General features: G+C 38.5%; 1 protein-coding gene across 5 annotated transcripts in view; it reads right to left on the bottom strand.

Annotated features, from left to right (window-relative positions):
* Window positions 1-1,211: 1,211 nt before the first annotated feature.
* Window positions 1,212-17,225, bottom strand: part of ap3m1 (adaptor related protein complex 3 subunit mu 1) — a 57,486-nt gene continuing 41,472 nt past the window's right edge. For all 5 annotated transcript variants that reach the window (XM_051922961.1, XM_028795581.2, XM_028795577.2 and 2 more), the window contains exons 2-9: window positions 16,179-16,461; window positions 12,635-12,806; window positions 11,121-11,258; window positions 8,858-8,943; window positions 5,317-5,450; window positions 4,544-4,751; window positions 2,352-2,496; window positions 1,212-1,961 (exon numbers count right to left, since the gene is read on the bottom strand). In XM_051922961.1, the coding sequence (XP_051778921.1) occupies window positions 1,861-1,961; window positions 2,352-2,496; window positions 4,544-4,751; window positions 5,317-5,450; window positions 8,858-8,943; window positions 11,121-11,258; window positions 12,635-12,806; window positions 16,179-16,451 (1,257 nt within the window). In that variant the 5' untranslated portion in view covers window positions 16,452-16,461 and the 3' untranslated portion in view covers window positions 1,212-1,860. The remainder of the gene's footprint in view (window positions 1,962-2,351; window positions 2,497-4,543; window positions 4,752-5,316; window positions 5,451-8,857; window positions 8,944-11,120; window positions 11,259-12,634; window positions 12,807-16,178; window positions 16,462-17,225) is intronic.

The raw sequence follows: 17,225 nt of genomic DNA, 5'->3' as shown, positions 1-17,225 counted from the left end.
AATCACATGCTTGATTCCTATCCCATTTGCTTTCTTGGTGGACTATTTTTTGGTATCCATATCTAGGTGCAATGGTTTTTCCCCCTCATAAATTAAAGATATAAACGTTTCAGGATTTACTGCTGTACAAGTGAGCGTAGCTGTGTGGATGAGTGTGCTTTGAGATGGGCTGCTATCATGTTCAAGTTTCACTTCCATTTTGTGCCCACTGTTGCCCTGTGATCATAGCACAGGATTAAGTAAGTGAGTGCAGTAAATGGGTGGATATATCCATAATAAACGAGTCATGTTTACAGGACATCACTTTTACAGTATCGTGAACTTCATGGAACACTAAAGTAAATTTCCAAAAAAAAAATGAAGATGCTGTCCCCACAAACACTAAATTGCTAAGGAATTGGTCTACCTAAGAAAGACCAGGCCTGCTCTGCTGTCATGGATGGATTGGTTTACCTGCTGCAGCTGAATACCGATAACTGAACTGCTCTTTGTGGCTTCAGCAGCTCACCTCATGAGACAGGAATTTCTTGTTAAGCCAGGAGGCTGTAATTTGAAAACCTCATACCTGCAACAATGAGGAAAAGAAAGAGGCTGCAATGGAACAATTTGAAGAATCCAAACATTTTATCTGTTCATCAGACACACAGCTCTGTGCTGTCCTTGTCTCTCCATGGCTGTAGCTCACTTTTCAATGGCTTCACTACACCTTGTATTAACAGACACTGCCGGGGGATCAGGCAATTCAGCTGGCTTGATCATAGCAGCAGCCTCTTAGTAACCTTTAACCTCGCCTGCTTGACTTACAAAACTAACGGTTTCAAGAGCTCAGACTTTGCATGGCAGTGTTGCAAATCTTATACCAACCTGCCAGGCACCCATGATCCTTTGATGACAACCTTCTCACCTTCCCCCAATCTTGGAATACAACCCAAGCTTTCTGGGACAGACCTTCAGTCTGTTTGTCACAATCACAATCACGCAGTTACCTGCTTCATAGCCGGTAGTGTGAGCCAGAGGAACAGCAGCTGTCTAACCAGAACTTGATTTTACATGAATGGCAATTTATTCTTATTGTTAATAATGTCCTTCTGCACTTTATTTACAGACATTCACATTGATAATGAAAATCTTGTTTTTAAATAATTAAGTACTGCATTATTATAAATACTGAAGAAAAATAAATCAAAAAGAAACAAAGGCACACAGACGAGTTGCTTTAAAAATAAGATTGGTTAATAGGTTGTCTTCTGTAGTTTATTCAGTGACAAAAACAATGGCTACAACATTTCAAATATTGGCACACATTTTACCAAAATATTTAAGTACAGTATTCTCTTTAAACGTACAAATCTGATTATAAACAAATTATTGCAAAGATGGAGATCTACTCAAAGCTGTGCATTTTAGGGTTATGTAAATATAACTAGCTCTGGTTAATTTTCATAAAAGAGAAATTTCTTTAAAAAAATTAGCGTCTTACAGTAAAACAGTGGATTATGGAGTAATCTTGAGAAGGACTCATTTTCAGGGTAGTATCAAAATTGTAATTATTATGACATGTAGATTATATTTGGTTTAATCAACTTAAAAGAAATCACCTTCTCTGAAATGTAAGCTGTTAATATACATTAAGTACCAGAAGATTTACAATAGAAGTCTACGTGTATGCAATGTAAATCATTCTAATGGCAGATTTAAAGTATGAGGTATATGAATGTATGGCATTTAAATAGAGGAATGCAGCGTTAAGTGTGATCTTTCTTTTTGGCAATAAGAGATTGGCTACACAATACTTTATTCCACTACTCCACACGTCACAGTGAAATCTCCCAGCATTCTAAGTACATCGAGCAGAACAACTCAGGTCCTGACTTGAAACTTTCCAGCTTTCGTGACATATTTGACGCCTTTAAACGGTTTGTATTTCTCACCATACATATCTAGACGGTTCACCTTAAGACCTACAAATGAGGGGAGAAAAAATATATTTAATAAAGCTGTGTCAATCAAACTGCATGAAACAATGTAAAAGATTATTATTAAAACTCATTAATAAATAACAATAACTTAAGTAAAACCTCAGTAAAACATTACACCCTTACATTGCATTTTTTTAAGTTTTAATTGCAGTACTGCTGGCACTGAGTCGTAGACAACGCCTAACAGCACTAAATGAGTCGTCAAAAGAAAGAGTAATGTGGGCCTCCAGTGCACTGAAATGTGTAAGAAACTTGCGCTATAATTTCAATAAATGTGTTAAACTCCTTGGATACTAAGAACAACACTCCATGACTCTCAGCCACCGGACAACGGGCAGTGACAACTGGGCCGTCTCAGTCTTCCTTTCCTACCTGAAATTGCAAGCTGTTGGATTCGCAGTTGGATGTTCAAACTGGGATTTTCCTCGGGTTTGGGCACACCGGACTGCATGCTTAAAGTTCCTTTAAGATTTGGTAACTTCTGCGGGTTCATTTTTCCAATGTCCCACACTAATATCTGAGGGAGAGTTAAAAGACAATTCAGACATTGTTCCATCTTGGTTTACAGCTCACTCTATTTTAAACACACATCCTGACCCCCAAAATGAGGGGAGTTCCAAAAGTCCACTCACTTGAATAGAAATAAAGGAGACAACCCTGAGATTTTTAAAAATCTTATGTATTCTCTACTTCTCCACATAATCGCTGCTGATCTCCATTTACTTTTGAAATATGAGAAAAAAAAATTTTCATCTTCAGCTTGGCCAGACAGACGAGATTAGACAGGTGTCCCTGTGGACTATGATGTTTGCTGATGACATTGTTATCTGTAGCGAGAGTATGGAGCAGGTTGAGGAGACCCTGGAGAGGTGGAGATATGTTCTAGAGAGGAGAGGAATGAAGGTCAGTAGGAACAAGGCAGAATACATGTGTGTGAATGAGAGGGAGGTCAGTGAAATGGTGAGGATGCAGGGAGTAGAGTTGGCGAAGGTGGATGAGTTTAAATACTTGGGATCAACAGTCCAGAGTAATGGGGATTGTGGAAGAGACGCAGCAGGAGACAAAGCTGGAGGTGGCAGAGTTAAAGATGCTAAGATTTGCATTGGGTGTGACGAGGATGGATAGGATTAGAAATGAGTACATTAGAGGGTCAGCTCAGGTTGGACGGTTAGGACACAAAGTCAGAGAGGTGAGATTGCGTTGGTTGGACATGTGCAGAGGAGAGATGCTGGGTATATTGGGAAAAGGATGCTAAAGGTAGAGTTGCCAGGGAAGAAGAAAAGGGGAAGGCCTAAGAGAAGGTTTATGGATGTGGTGAGAGAGGACATGCAGGTGATGGGTGTAACAGAGCAAGATGCAGAGGACAGAAAGATATGGAAGAAGCTGATCCACTATGGTGACTCCTAACAGGAGCAGTCGAAAAAAGAAGAAGAAGCTTGGCCAGCTCTTCATTCCTTCATGGCCTTGATCATGTCATCTTGATTCCCATAGCATTTTCCACACATGTTGGCCTTGACTTTGGGTAAGAGCCAGAAATCACAAGGCCCCAGGTCAGGTAAGTAAGGTGGGGAATCTAAAAGGTTGGTCTCAGAGGCAAAATTGAAGACGATGGTCTTGGCTTGATTCGCAGGAGAACAGCCACAGTGAAGGAACCAGTCACTCACCTTGCACTTGGACAGGTCTCTCGTGAGATTTTAGAAAACTTCAACCAAACATTTCTTTATAGAGATGTCCATTGACACGGTCTGGCATTCCTCAAATGGGATGGCAGCTTCATGAGAGAAGAAAACATTGAACACCCTTTACGGCAGACTTAACACAGTGGCCTTTCTTTGGCAGTGGTGTTCCTTTTCAGACTAAACCATGATCTGATGTTTTGTCTCAGGATCTAATTTGAAAAACCTGGCTTCACTTCTACCTTCCATTTCTTGTCACCATAAATACCAAACAAACCTGAAAATGTCAGGAGGTTTTTGTAAATTGAATAAGATTCCCTGAAAAAAAATCAAATATCAAAAACAAACAAAATTCAAAAGTCCATGAAAACAGACTTTTGGAACTCCCCTTGTAAGAGTGCAATGTGTAGGCTGCAAAAGGGAAGGTCAATGAGTAACACACCTCCTAAATGAATGAACTTCAGGGTATCAAAACAACACTCAAACATCCATTTCAAGTTTGCGACATGCCAGAGTGGATCCCAATAGCACTGAGAACAAAGAAGGAACCAACTGTGGATGGGTTGACAGTGAAACAGGGCTCTAGAGAGGAGCAGAAATTCATTTGAGTTATCGTGTTGGGAACCTCTGATTAATGTTAATTGAGAACATGCTGCACATCTGATAGCACAAATTCTAAAAGTTACTGTTTCATTTTCACCAACTTGCTTCCTTTAAAACAACTGTGCAAACCTAAAATGTTTTTTAAAAGGAATACATTGGAGTTTGCTACCTGACTCTCAACGGGAGTAATGCGTGTTTTTAATGTCTGAACATGCAGAAAGTGCCCCCATTGCACTGATACAGAATAATGGCCTACATCCTACATTTGCCAGTGAGAGGGACTACCTTTGTCACAGGATCGAAAGTGTAGTTGCCATGTGTTGATGTCAGGTCCGTATTGAGCACCACTTTTGGTAGGTGAACAGTAACAACAATTCCCTCCACTGTCTTCCCCATGGTCTGCTTAGGTCCAATCGTGACATCAAATCGTCCAGACGCTCCACTTTCTCGAAAGCTTATGTTATGTTTCACATACACAGGGATGGCTACCAGACTACAAAAATAATAAAAAAAAAGAATTAGAAATGCCATGCCCTACAATTAACAGCATTCTCAGATTACATTTACATGATAAACAGATGGATATATAGAACTATAGGCTAAATTCTTGCAAATAGCACATTTATAATTAAAGTAGCTGTCAAGGAGTTTTTGTAACCCCCCCCCCCCCCCAGTTATAATCTTGCTCAAATGAACGATGATTGTCCATTAATAGCAAATAACGTGGCGGTCTACATGCTTGCCAATGACCTTTTGTTCCAAGAACACATATGTATACGCCAGAGTACAGATTTAGTTTCACTTTTTGCTTTGCATTCATATTATCTTATGAATCAAATGGGGATAAAGGGATGATTAGAGTCATTGCATCTTATTAGATTCATGATTTCTAGAACCTATTATTTGTTTTCTTTCAATGTCTGCAGCAGATACTTTTCCCAGTTGTTTACAAGAGTCTATTCCTTCTTAACTGTTCCATTACATTCATCACACACCCACCAACAACCTATGGCCAGATAAAGGCAGCGCTGCAGGTAAGCCTATAATTAATCACTTACTTCTGGGAACTGACATGATAGGACATCAGACGGAAAGTGCCATCTGGAGGAATAAAGGAAAGGACTCGCTCAGATTCCCAGCGCTTAAAGCGAACACATGGATGGAAGCTTACATCATCTAAGAGCCTGGGGTTCTAATGCAAAAACAAAAGCACACCATTAATTCAAAATATTTATATAGCGCTTTTCTCACTACTCTCCACACAGGGAGGATCCGGGAAGCGAACCCACAGTCTCCTTACTGGCAAGCAGCAGCAAGACCACTGCGGAATATCTTTTAAGACTAATGGGTAACTAAATTTAAACAAATCACTGATATTTGGAGTTCCAGTTGTCACACATGTGTTTGGGAGTCGACCAAACAGACCAGAAAACGCCAATTCCACACCAGGCCGGGGGGGCGGCAGGTTGCGCTAAACCTCTCTCTTTTCTCTCCGCAGACCACATACGAGGAATCCTGCCTGTCCCGGCCCTGAGGATGTCACTTGTTGGGAACCGACTATAAAAAAAAACCCTCATCCTTCATACTTATCTTATATACTCGCGTTTAAGTAAAAATTGATCATAAAATCAGACCCTGACTTGTACGCCCTTTCAAAAATACGACACTTAAGGCATATATATATATATATATATATATATATATATATATATATATATATATATATATATATATATACATACAGTATATATACATACTAGTCATTTAGCCCGTTACAATAACGGGTGCTAGAACAGTAGTGCATAAACATTAGTAGGAACAGTCTATATTAAATGGCAAGGGACTTTGACCTCATTCTTTTTGTTGGTCGTATTTTTCTTTCTTTCAGCGTTTCTTTTGTTGATGTTTACTTGCTGAGCTGACCGTGCTTCATGGGCTGCCGCCGTGTATTGTGTGTCTAATTTTCTGTGACAGTAATACTGTCTTGTGCATCTGCTGGCTTGTACGTCCGTAATATACCTTTAATTTTCTCTAGCGGTAATACAGGTGTGCGCGTCATAATATGCCTTTAATCCCCTCTGACAGTAATACTGGCTTGTATGTGGCTGTAATATGCGTCACTGTATTGTGTACCTTTAATTTCCTCTCGCAGTAATACTGGTTTGTATTTCCGTAAAACGCCTGTAACTTTCTCTGACAGTAATATCACGCATCGCACCGTGCCCTGCGCATGCGCACTTCACCAGAAGACACCCACACACACGGACACCTGGACGCACAGAGGGATTTTATTAAAGAGGATATATATACAGTCATGGCCGAAATTATCGGCACCCCTGGAATTTTCCTTGAAAATGCACCATTTCTCCCAGAAAATTGTTGCAATTACAAATGTTTTGGTATACACATGTTTATTTCCTTTATTTGCATTGGAACACCACAAAAAAACAGAGAAAAAAAGCCAAATCTGACATCATTTCACACAAAACTCAAAAACCGGGCTGGACAAAATTATTGGCACCCTCTACTTAATATTTGGTTGGACGCCCTTTGGAAAAAATAACTGAAATCAAGCGCTTCCTATAACCATCAACAAGCTTGTTACACCTCTCAACTGTTATTTCCGACCACTCTTCTTTGGCAAACTGCTCAAGGTTTCTCAGATTTGAAGGGTGCCTTCTCCCAACAGCAATTTTGAGATCTCTCCATAAGTGTTCAATCGGATTTAGATCCGGACTCATTGCTGGCCACTTCAGAACTCTCTAGCACTTTGTCTTCAACCATTTCTGAGTGCTTTTAGAGGTATGTTTGGGGTCATTGTCCTGCTGGAACACCCATGACCTCTGACGTAGACCCAGCTTTCTGACACTGGGCCCTACATTGCGCCCCAATATCTTTTGGTAGTCTTCAGATTTCATGATGCCTTTCACACAGTCAAGGCATCCAGTGCCAGAGGCAGCAAAACATCTTAGAACCTCCACCATGTTTGACTGTAGGTACTATGTTCTTTTCTTCGTAGGCCTCATTCCGTTTTCTGTAAACAGTAAAATGATGAGCTTTACCAAAAAGCTCTACCTTGGTCTCATCTGTCCACAAGACGTTCACCCAGAAGGATTTTGGCTTCCTCAAGTACATTTTGGCAAACTCCAGTCTGGCTTTTTTATGTTTCTGTGTCAGCAGTGGAGTCCTCCTGGCTCTCCTGCCATAGCGTTTCATTTCGCGCAGATGTCGATGGATAGTTCGAGCTGACACTGTTGCACCCAGAGTCTGCAGAACAGCTTGAATATGTTTTGAAGTTGATTGGGGCTGTTTATCCACCATTCGGACTATCCTTCGTTGCAGTCTTTTATCAATTTTTCTCTTCCGTCCATGTCTGGGGAGATTAGCTACAGTGCCATGTGTTGTGAACTTCTTGATTATGTTGCGCACAGTGGACAAAGGAACATGAAGATCTCTGGAGATGGACTTGTAGCCTTGAGATTGTTGATATTTTTCCACAATTTTTGTTCTCAAGTCCTCAGGCAATTCTCTGCTCTTCTTTCTGTTCTCCATACTTAGCACACTCAGACACACAACAGAAAGGTTGAGTCAACTTTTCTCCATTTTAACTGGCTTCAGGTGTGATTGCTATATTGCCAGCACCTGTTTCTTGCCACAGGTGAGTTCAAACGAGCATCATATGCTTGAAATAAAACGATTTACCCACAGTTTTGAAAGGGTGCCAATAATTTTGTCTGGCCCATTTTTGGAGTTCTGTGTGACATGATGTCAGATTTGGCTTTTTTTCTCTGTTTTTTGTGTTGTTCCAATGCACATAAAGGAAATAAACATGTATATACGAAAACATTTGTAATTGCAATAATTTTCTGGGAGAAATGGTGCATTTTCTGGGAAAATTCCAGGGGTGCTGATAATTTCGGCCATGACTGTATATATACTTTTACATCTTCTTGCTTCCTCCAATCTTGCACTAGTTTCTGAGAAACACTTAAAATTTTGTTGCAGCAGCGCAGTTACCAATTTCTTTCGCCACTTCAATGACTTTTAATTTAAAACCACCTTCATATTTTCTTCTGGTCGAACGCTCCATCGTAGATAAGGGATGCTCTTATGATAAAGGTGTACGCGGGCGTGAGATACAAAACACAAGTTGCTTCGGAATAGTTTGGGTATTACTGCGTGGTCACGTAGGCACAATACATAGAAAAAAAAAAGGCCGTGTGCTCCGTGGTTACTCTGTCAGGTGGCCGTTAGCATATCAATCTCTTGGACCAATAGTGTGAGTTTTCCAAATTTGACTTATACGACAGACATTATAAAATACTGGAAATTATAAATCAAGTCCTGACTTATCCATGGGAGAACTTAAACCCGAGTATAAATACTGTAATCAGTTCTACTTTGGACTTGAATCTGTACACATTGTACTCAACTGAAAGCCTATTGCAGCCAGGGAACCAATACGGGTGGCTGCCCCAAACCTTTGTTGTGTGTCCAGTCATTTATTTCACAGTTTATTTGTGATGTCTATGTGCTATTACACTACTGCAGAAATTATTTTTGAGGCATACAGCATCAGGTGCTGATAGGCATACCTACCATAAAGGATAATGTTAGATCAGGCATCCCCGTCAGCTTAATACAAGCGTCTATAACACCTTGGATTTCAGCGAAAACTGTGGATCCTGTTTTCTCCCAAAAGACACAAAAAAACACCTTATGAGGAATAAAATTATACGTTTACAAATGTTATATACAGTTTACATGCAAAGTTTTGAAGTTGACTGGTTCAGAAAAGTTTTACTTTCACAGTGATGGCAAATGGCATCTACTAAAATGGCAGTCCTGGCTTGCTTGCCCCCTCCCTCAACCCTTACCAATTAATGGGCTATACGGGCAAAAAAATATCCAATAGCTGATTCACAAACACAGGGAGGAATGATTATTAAGTGGGTGACATAGTGCAAAATAATCACACATGACAAATCCTAACTACAACCAGCACAATGTGATTTCCATTTAAGCGCCACCTGTGCTGTCTTAACAGTAGTTCGGCTAAGTGATCAAACCCCAAGGGCCAAGGGATTTAGTTACAGAGAACCTTCAGGGTCATTTTTCCCACCTTGTATAAATAAAGCTAATGCCACAGGAGAATTTGCTTATAATGTTCCCCAAATGGGTAGGTGTCCCCTGATTAGAAATGTATATTAAGTAAAAAGCAGTGTTATGGGCAAGAAGGTACTGGACCCATGTCACTTTGTGAAATTCCGTTTGAAATTTCTTTTTCTTCCACTTTTAAGTGTTAACTCAGTGATAACAAAGGCATTAATGTCTTAAATGTGGCATAAAACATACAGGTTATTTTAATACAAGGTCACAGGAAGCTCACAACAGCACTCAGTCCTCAAAGAGATGCTGATCCACTGCTCAGCATGTTAATGTGCACTCACAAATTTACGCCTGACGTAACGTGGTACATGTTGGTCAGACATGCAAGTAAGAACTTCATTGAACTCAACACACATGCCATAACCACTACTATTGCCTTTGGACACATTTAGAGAGAATCACTTCACTGGGATGGTGCAGGCAGAGGTACGGCATACTCACACCTTGCAAAGAATGAACACACCCAGAATTAAATCGAGGTCCTGGGAGCCTGGAGGTAGCAGTGCTAAGCACTATGCCACCATGTATATTTCTTAACACTACATTATGAAGTGACTTATTTCTTTGTTATCAGGCTGTGCAAAGGTTGAGTGGAAACCACTGTTCACCAATTTGCCTGTCCACCTTGATAAGTCTCCTTCCTGCAAGGAGTTTGCAAGTTCTCCCAGTGTCTACGTGGGTTTCCTCCCACAGTCCAAAGATATGCAGGTTAGGTGAACTGGCAATCCTAAATTGGTCCAAGTGTGCGGTTGGGATGTGTGTCTTCACACTGTGATGGACTAACACCCTGTCCAGGGTTTGTTCCTGCCTTGCACCCTATGCTGGCTGGGGTAGGCTCCAGCAGACCCCCACAACCCTGTTCAGGACTAAGCGGATTAGAAATCGACTGAATGACCTTGATATGTCTTTGCATTAATAGTGTCAGTTAACTGATTACTTTTTTTATTCCTCCAAACTTTTACCACTTCAGCTCAGCATAACTGATGACAATCATGAGTTTACAGCACAAGAAGTATTCTGACAGAACAGGGTCAGTTCTGGCCGATGTGTTCAACAGATTGATGGAAGCACTTGGTTTTCATTGGCATAGATTTTGGTTTACATAAAAATTGTGTCTAGCTAGCGTTCATTTGTTTACATTTGTTTTTATACTGGAAAACTTTATTTTTCTGAAAGCTGGAAATAAAATACATCATTTTATTGTGTTTTAAATATGTTTATATCTTGGACAGGTTTGAAGTCGTACAGATCAGGTAGCACTGTTTACACAATGCAAGCTGGGAAATGGCATATACATTTTCATTTGTTTTATAAAACCAGCTCATATAACTTTATACATTACATTTGTCAACATATAATAATGTTTTTTGTGATCTTAAATCGCATGCCTCTTGTCAAACTTGAAAGTTTCTAGTTAGTACTGTTTTCTTTTTAGTTGCAGCTTCACTGCACAATTCACTCAGAGTGGAAAACAGTTCAACAATATTACAAGGGGAAAAAAATGTTTAAAATGTGCAGATGGGTAAATTTAAAGTACTAAATGGAGGAAACATGAAGTAAGTAAGCAATTGGGAGAGCCTGAAAATAAAATATGGTTGTAAAAGTTACAAGAGTGCAAGAAATGCTTACAATTTAAATTGCTACAACCTACTGGTAAAATATGGCCAGAAAATCAGTATCTACACATCCTTACCTGATTTATCTATAATGGCATCTATTTCTTCTATGACATCAAAGTACGCTTCATTATTTGAGTACTTCACACCGGCTCTTCTCCATGGTATGCTGGAGAGCTGACCAGATGGCAGCATATTACCAACATTACTGCTTCCTGGAATAAAAATTGAATATACAGGTATGGTCTATAAATAAATTTGCTTGTTTCATTTTACACATCCTAGAATTGGTAAAATATTTCATGCACTGACAAAAGTGCAGGGACAAAATGACAAATATGAACAGGAAAAACACATCCAGACAAATGAAAACATGAGTGTAGGCGATGGACTGCTCTTTCCATCTCGGGCAAGTGCTGTGCAGGAATTTAATTTAGTGGACACTTACAAAAATGATAAATCGCTTACAAGTCAACATGTTATTAGCAAAATGTGTTGTGCCTTGTGATTACAATCCTACTGCTTTTGAAGAGCTTGTGGATGCTTTTCAAAGTAAAATGTGTTATATCACAAAGGAAATGAGAAATGTGATTTTAAGTTGGTGTATGAATGTCTTAAAGGTTAAACTCTTTGTGGATTTCCTTGTTTGTGATCTGTCTGTAAGAAGTGAGCCTCCCCATTTAAGAATATTGCATATGCAAAAGTAAACTGGAAATGTGTTTTATGTTGGTGTATTCAAGTCTTAAAGGTAATGTCTTTGTGATTTACTTGTACATGAACAGTGTGTACAAAGTGAGCCTGCCCCTATAAGAATATTGCCTAGAGTATGGCTATGGAATCCATTTAAGTAGCAGAGCATTAACAAGTGTTTTGATGAATCAAGAGGTGCATCTGTGTGCAGAATTAACCATTAATAACAAAAACTAAACACATCTACATCTGAAGAGTATTTACAAATAAACACATTATGTGGGTATCTACCAAAATCTTCCCAATTTTTAATTAGAAGCTGACATAGATTGTTGGCCATAATGCCCACTCCTATGTCCAAATTAAGATATGTCCGGCTTAACCGCTGCCTGCTAATACCGACATGTGGATGGGTATCTACTTTAAGACCTGCTATGAAGGACTGCACAGTACAGGTGTTGCTTCATTTCCATGGTCTTCTGGTGCTGTTTAATTTGTTTTAATGTATAGTGTAGAGTTTCCCTTCATGTTATATGTTTTATTAGGCTACATACACAGTTCATTTATATTATTAAAAATATAAATTTCCAGAAATGAAAACTAACCCTGCTGGGAAGCTGCGTACATTTGTCACTTTGCCCTTTTTCTTGCACACATTTGTCACCTTCCTCTTTTGTTGTGTCACCAAAATATCCACAATTCTATTATTATTTATTTACAGTATATTTACTGAAAATGTACTTTTAGAACTTCTATAATTATGGAGAACTCTTACACCATTTTCTCTTTTCAGTATTACATCACTGAATCATATTAAAATGATAAAAATTACTTTTCATTTTAACATTTAAAATATTTTGTAACATGTTACAGTTGCTATAAGAGTAAGTGTGACATTTACCTGTGATTGTGTTGACAACTGATCGTAGGATTGTTGGAGGCCTGATCAACTCTTTCAAGATATTAGATTCTGTGGCCAAAGGAAAGCCATTGTCTAGCATTTCTTCCAGAAGCTCATATACAATAACTAAATTATCTTTAATTGAAGTCTCTGAACACTCGCCAAAGTAATCCTAGTTTAGAGAAAAGTACAACATACAGTATTTTATATCAAGAAGTAATGTAATCAAGAAACACCATAACAATGAGAGACTGATTTATTTCTGTCTAATGTAAATATATATCAGCAGCCGTATCTGTGAATGTTAAATGGTGAAATGATTGTTTCCTGTCCGAGCATAAGCAGGAAACACTGTGGATACTATCGTAGACATGTAATTGCTTATGTTCAATCGTTTGTGTATAAAGATATTTATATTTTTTCAATTCAATAAAAGCTAAAACAGTGGGTCAATTAATATTAAAGTGTAAGTTCTGTGGGCGGCAAGGGGGCGCAGTGGGTACCGCTGCTGCCTCGCAGTTAGGAGACACGGGCATGTTCTCCCCATGTCTGCATGGGTTTCCTTTGGGTGCTCGGGTTTCCTCTAACAGTTCAAAGACATGCAGGTTAGGTGCATTGTCGATTCTAAATTGTCTCTAGTGTGTGCTTGGTGTGTGTGTGTGCGCGTGCCCTGCAGTTGGCTGGCGCCCTGCCTGGGGTTTGTTTCCTGCCTTGCGCCCTGTGTTCGCTGGGATTGGCTCCAGCAGACCCCCGTGACCCTGTAGTTAGGATGTAGCAGGTTGGATAATGGATGGATGGATGTAAATTCTGTATTTTTCATAAACATAGTATATATGCATTTACCACTTGAAATTGTGTCCTAAAGTTAAGTGCTTTCTATAAATTAAAAAAAATATATATCTTGCCTGCACTGGTGCTTTACAATGGAGGGTATGGGATACAGAGAAAAAACTTGAAAACTTACCAAATACATCCATTTTTCAGGTGAAGACAGTTGTCAAGTATTGCATGTTTGTGACAGTAAAAGAGATCAGGAAATACTCATTTTATTGCAAATTCCAGTGCATTCTCACACAAATACAGGATTTAATCAAAACAAAACCAACCACATGGTGTGAAAAGTTTACTGTGTTTTGGTCTGACAGGACAGAAAGACTAAGTGCTGATGTATTGTACACGGCTGGTCTTCTTTTAAAATTTCTCAATCTCATAATACTGGTGTTTTTTTGTCCAAAAATGACCTGTATATAAACTCTTTTACAATGTGTGAGTAATCGCAAAACATGGATCAATACTCAACTACTGTCTTGGCTTAAAAAACTGACACTTTTGGTAAGCTTTTATGCAATTCCTTCATACTTCATAGACAGCAATGTAAAGCACCAGTGCAGGCAACATATTTTTTTATTTAATTTAAAGAAAGGGATTAACTTTATAACTTAGTTTTGTGAAGCAAATGCATATACAACATGTTTGTGAAGAAATATCTTGACTTGAAAAATACCAAACTTGTTTTTTTAATTAGAGCAAATGTTGTACAGCATACATTTAATTCTATTTTATTTCCCTTTTGCTGAGAAAAAATTGTGGAATGCAAAAAGCTTTCCTAGGATGCAGTTCAGAGCCTTAATTAAGTGATTCCAGCCAAATAACACTGACAAATTTGGACATGTCTCTTCTAGCCTGTCTATGAATCTTCATAACCTTTTTTACATTTATTTTTGAGCTTCTAGTTTGTTTACAAATCATTTTTTTTTATTTAGCCACAATTATCCATTCATGAAGAGTAATGTTACATGGAGGAAATCTATAATAGGTTATAGTTAAAAAAAATGATTACATCTTAATAAGAATACATTATTTGTAACTTAATACCTGTGAAAATGAATATATTAAACACATCAATACAATAAAAAAGTAAAATAACAATAATGTTTTGTGTTTTTAAAATACTGTAAACCAGTATTTTGAGTGGCCTCCCTCAGAATACAAAACCAGAGCAATATTCTTTGCTACAGTGCTGTATCATTTTTCCAAGCTTCTAACTAGATTTGCTGTAACTCTTCCTTTTGACTCTGGCTGGTTTTTGGACTCATTTTTCTGTAACACTCTAGGCGTAATGTCTACTGCTAGTTTTCCTTTTGCAGGAATGTTTCTCAGCAGCAACACACTTTATATGACCATTACTTTTAAATGGATGTATTTCTGTCCCCTAAGGAAGTGACCTTATTTGTATGTAACAAGATCTTAACAAAAGCCTCTTTTGGCCTTCATAACACATATAAGTAGGGTATTTGTTGCTGTGCAGTGCGACATACTGGCACGATGGTAAAATTACTTAATGTGAAGGATTCACAGGTCTTATACTACATATATAATATCAGGAGAAATGTGTCTCAGTTAAGCCACCTCAGACCACTCCGAGGTGAAGTTGTGTTAGTAGGTCACATCGCAGAGATGAATAAACTCTTTACTGATGCTTTGTAAGTGTTATGAAGATCCAAAGAAGTGCTTGTTAAAGCCCTGTTACATAATTGTAAATAAGTAATAGATGCATTTTTGCAGTACCTAAACTAAAGTGTTACTGATTGACTTAAAAATTATAGTTAAACTGTGGTTTAAATTTTCACAAATGCATACTTATATACAAAATCTGCTAAAATAACTGGGAACAGAATTAAGTGGTATAAAGTTTCTTCATCTACTTCAGTCTGTTATACGTATACTGTAACACTAACATGCAAAAGCTGACAATGAACAAGCTCTCCAGCATATGAAAAGAAAAAAAAACAAATGGTGAGAACCTCAAACTAGTAACGGCAGTCTTACTAGTTCAAAGGTCAGGTTGGGAACCAAAGGGCTCTGAATAAGTTTAGATGGGCTGCAAATCATGTCTTTTCGGGCACAGTGCACGGTCAGGAGGCTGAAAGGGGTTTTATAGAACAGCTAGTGCCAAGACAGCTTACTAGTTTGATCTTTCGGGACATTTCATATTTTATCGGTAAGAAGATAAATGCTAACAAATCTGCTCTGACAATGTAATTTTTCTGGTATACACTAATGAGAGTACTTGTATAATACATACAGTACGTCATTATATAGTCTTCTTCTTCTTTCGGCTGCTCCCGTTAGGGGTTGCCACTTCAAATTAACAGACACCTTGGCAGCAAATAAAACAAAAAGTTTGAAATATTTATACAGATTAATTAATTAAAATTTCTACAGAATGTTTTTTTATACTTTTTCTGCAGATGTGTGTTTTGGTAATGGTGTACAGGTGTGTGCGAATGCTTGTGCCTTGCCCAAGATTAGTTCCTGCTTTGTACCTTATGCTGCCAGAGAAAGAACTGGTTCCCCTGACCATGAACTAGGCTAATCGGGTTGGAACATTTTATAACTATTCCAAAAGAACATGCCAAATAGGCTCAAAACACCCAAGCTGTCTAAAATGTATTTTACTCTTGGGCAGTGTAAATCTTCGCTAGGAATCATCAGATAATTATTGGGAAATTTGTAAAGATACACAGAATAAGTAAGATCTTACCTGAAATGTTTCTGCAACACGATGTAAGAACTCAATTACAAAAAGTGGAGACACTTCATTCTGAATGACAGCAACAAAAAAGGTTTTTTCCCAGAAGATACTAATAAGATAATGATGGGGAGTTGGAATGACAGGAGGCACATTTTCTGGATCAGATGCTTTGCTAAAAGCTTCAAAAAAGTAATCACATACAGACCGGCTCACTACACTTTTCCAGTGCTTCTCCAGAAATATATCAGCAGTAGAGTTGATGAGAAAAAGGCTGTGAATCATTGTGTTTATCCTAATTGACAGGAAAATACAGCAAGTTAACATTCATTCATTACTTACTTCATTATATTTTACAATAGCACAAACATCACATAACAACTTGGACCAGATTTTATTATGCACAGCAAGTGACTACTTCATTAAGTACACCAGCCCTTCCCACGTAACTAAAATGCTCAATCACTGACAGCATCATAGGTGCAGGTAAGGCTGTTTAAAACAGGCACAGACCGATTGTGTGCCTGTGTGCACAAATTAAAGACAAAATGCTAAGACTTAAATGTTAAGTGGCTTTGAATGCTACAGATGTGTGAAAATGAGTATATAAGGAATACACGTGCATAAATAACATACCAAACCTGTAGGCTTCTGAAAGATAAGAGAAAGGATTTCGCTGGTCAGTGTAGACAGATATAATGGAGGTGCTGAAAAGAGGCACTTCAAAGCAAAGGTTTTTGTACTATGCTGCTTATTGGTTATGATAGCCAATTTCTCTTTTGTCAGTAGAAAACAGGAGGATGTTGCAATGGGCTAAGGAATGCCAACTCTGAACATAGGAGAACTGGAAAAACATCTAGTCTCAAGAACCCTAGCTGCTGCTGCTGGCTGGCATAGAAGGGAGGATCGGGGTATGGTGAAAAGTCAGTGACCCATGGGGCCGTCCTGTCTGTCGTCTCAGTTACAAGCTGCTGGTAACTGTGTAATGACTGGTGTGGAATGCTTTCATGGGTTGACTCATTGGGTCCCCTTGGTACAAGCAGAGTAACATTTGAATGC

The sequence above is a fragment of the Erpetoichthys calabaricus genome, chromosome 2 (assembly GCF_900747795.2).
Source record: "Erpetoichthys calabaricus chromosome 2, fErpCal1.3, whole genome shotgun sequence".
Taxonomy (NCBI): domain Eukaryota; kingdom Metazoa; phylum Chordata; class Cladistia; order Polypteriformes; family Polypteridae; genus Erpetoichthys; species Erpetoichthys calabaricus.
The sequence above is the reverse complement of the archived record's forward strand: the minus strand, read 5'-3'. Positions and strand labels throughout refer to the sequence as shown.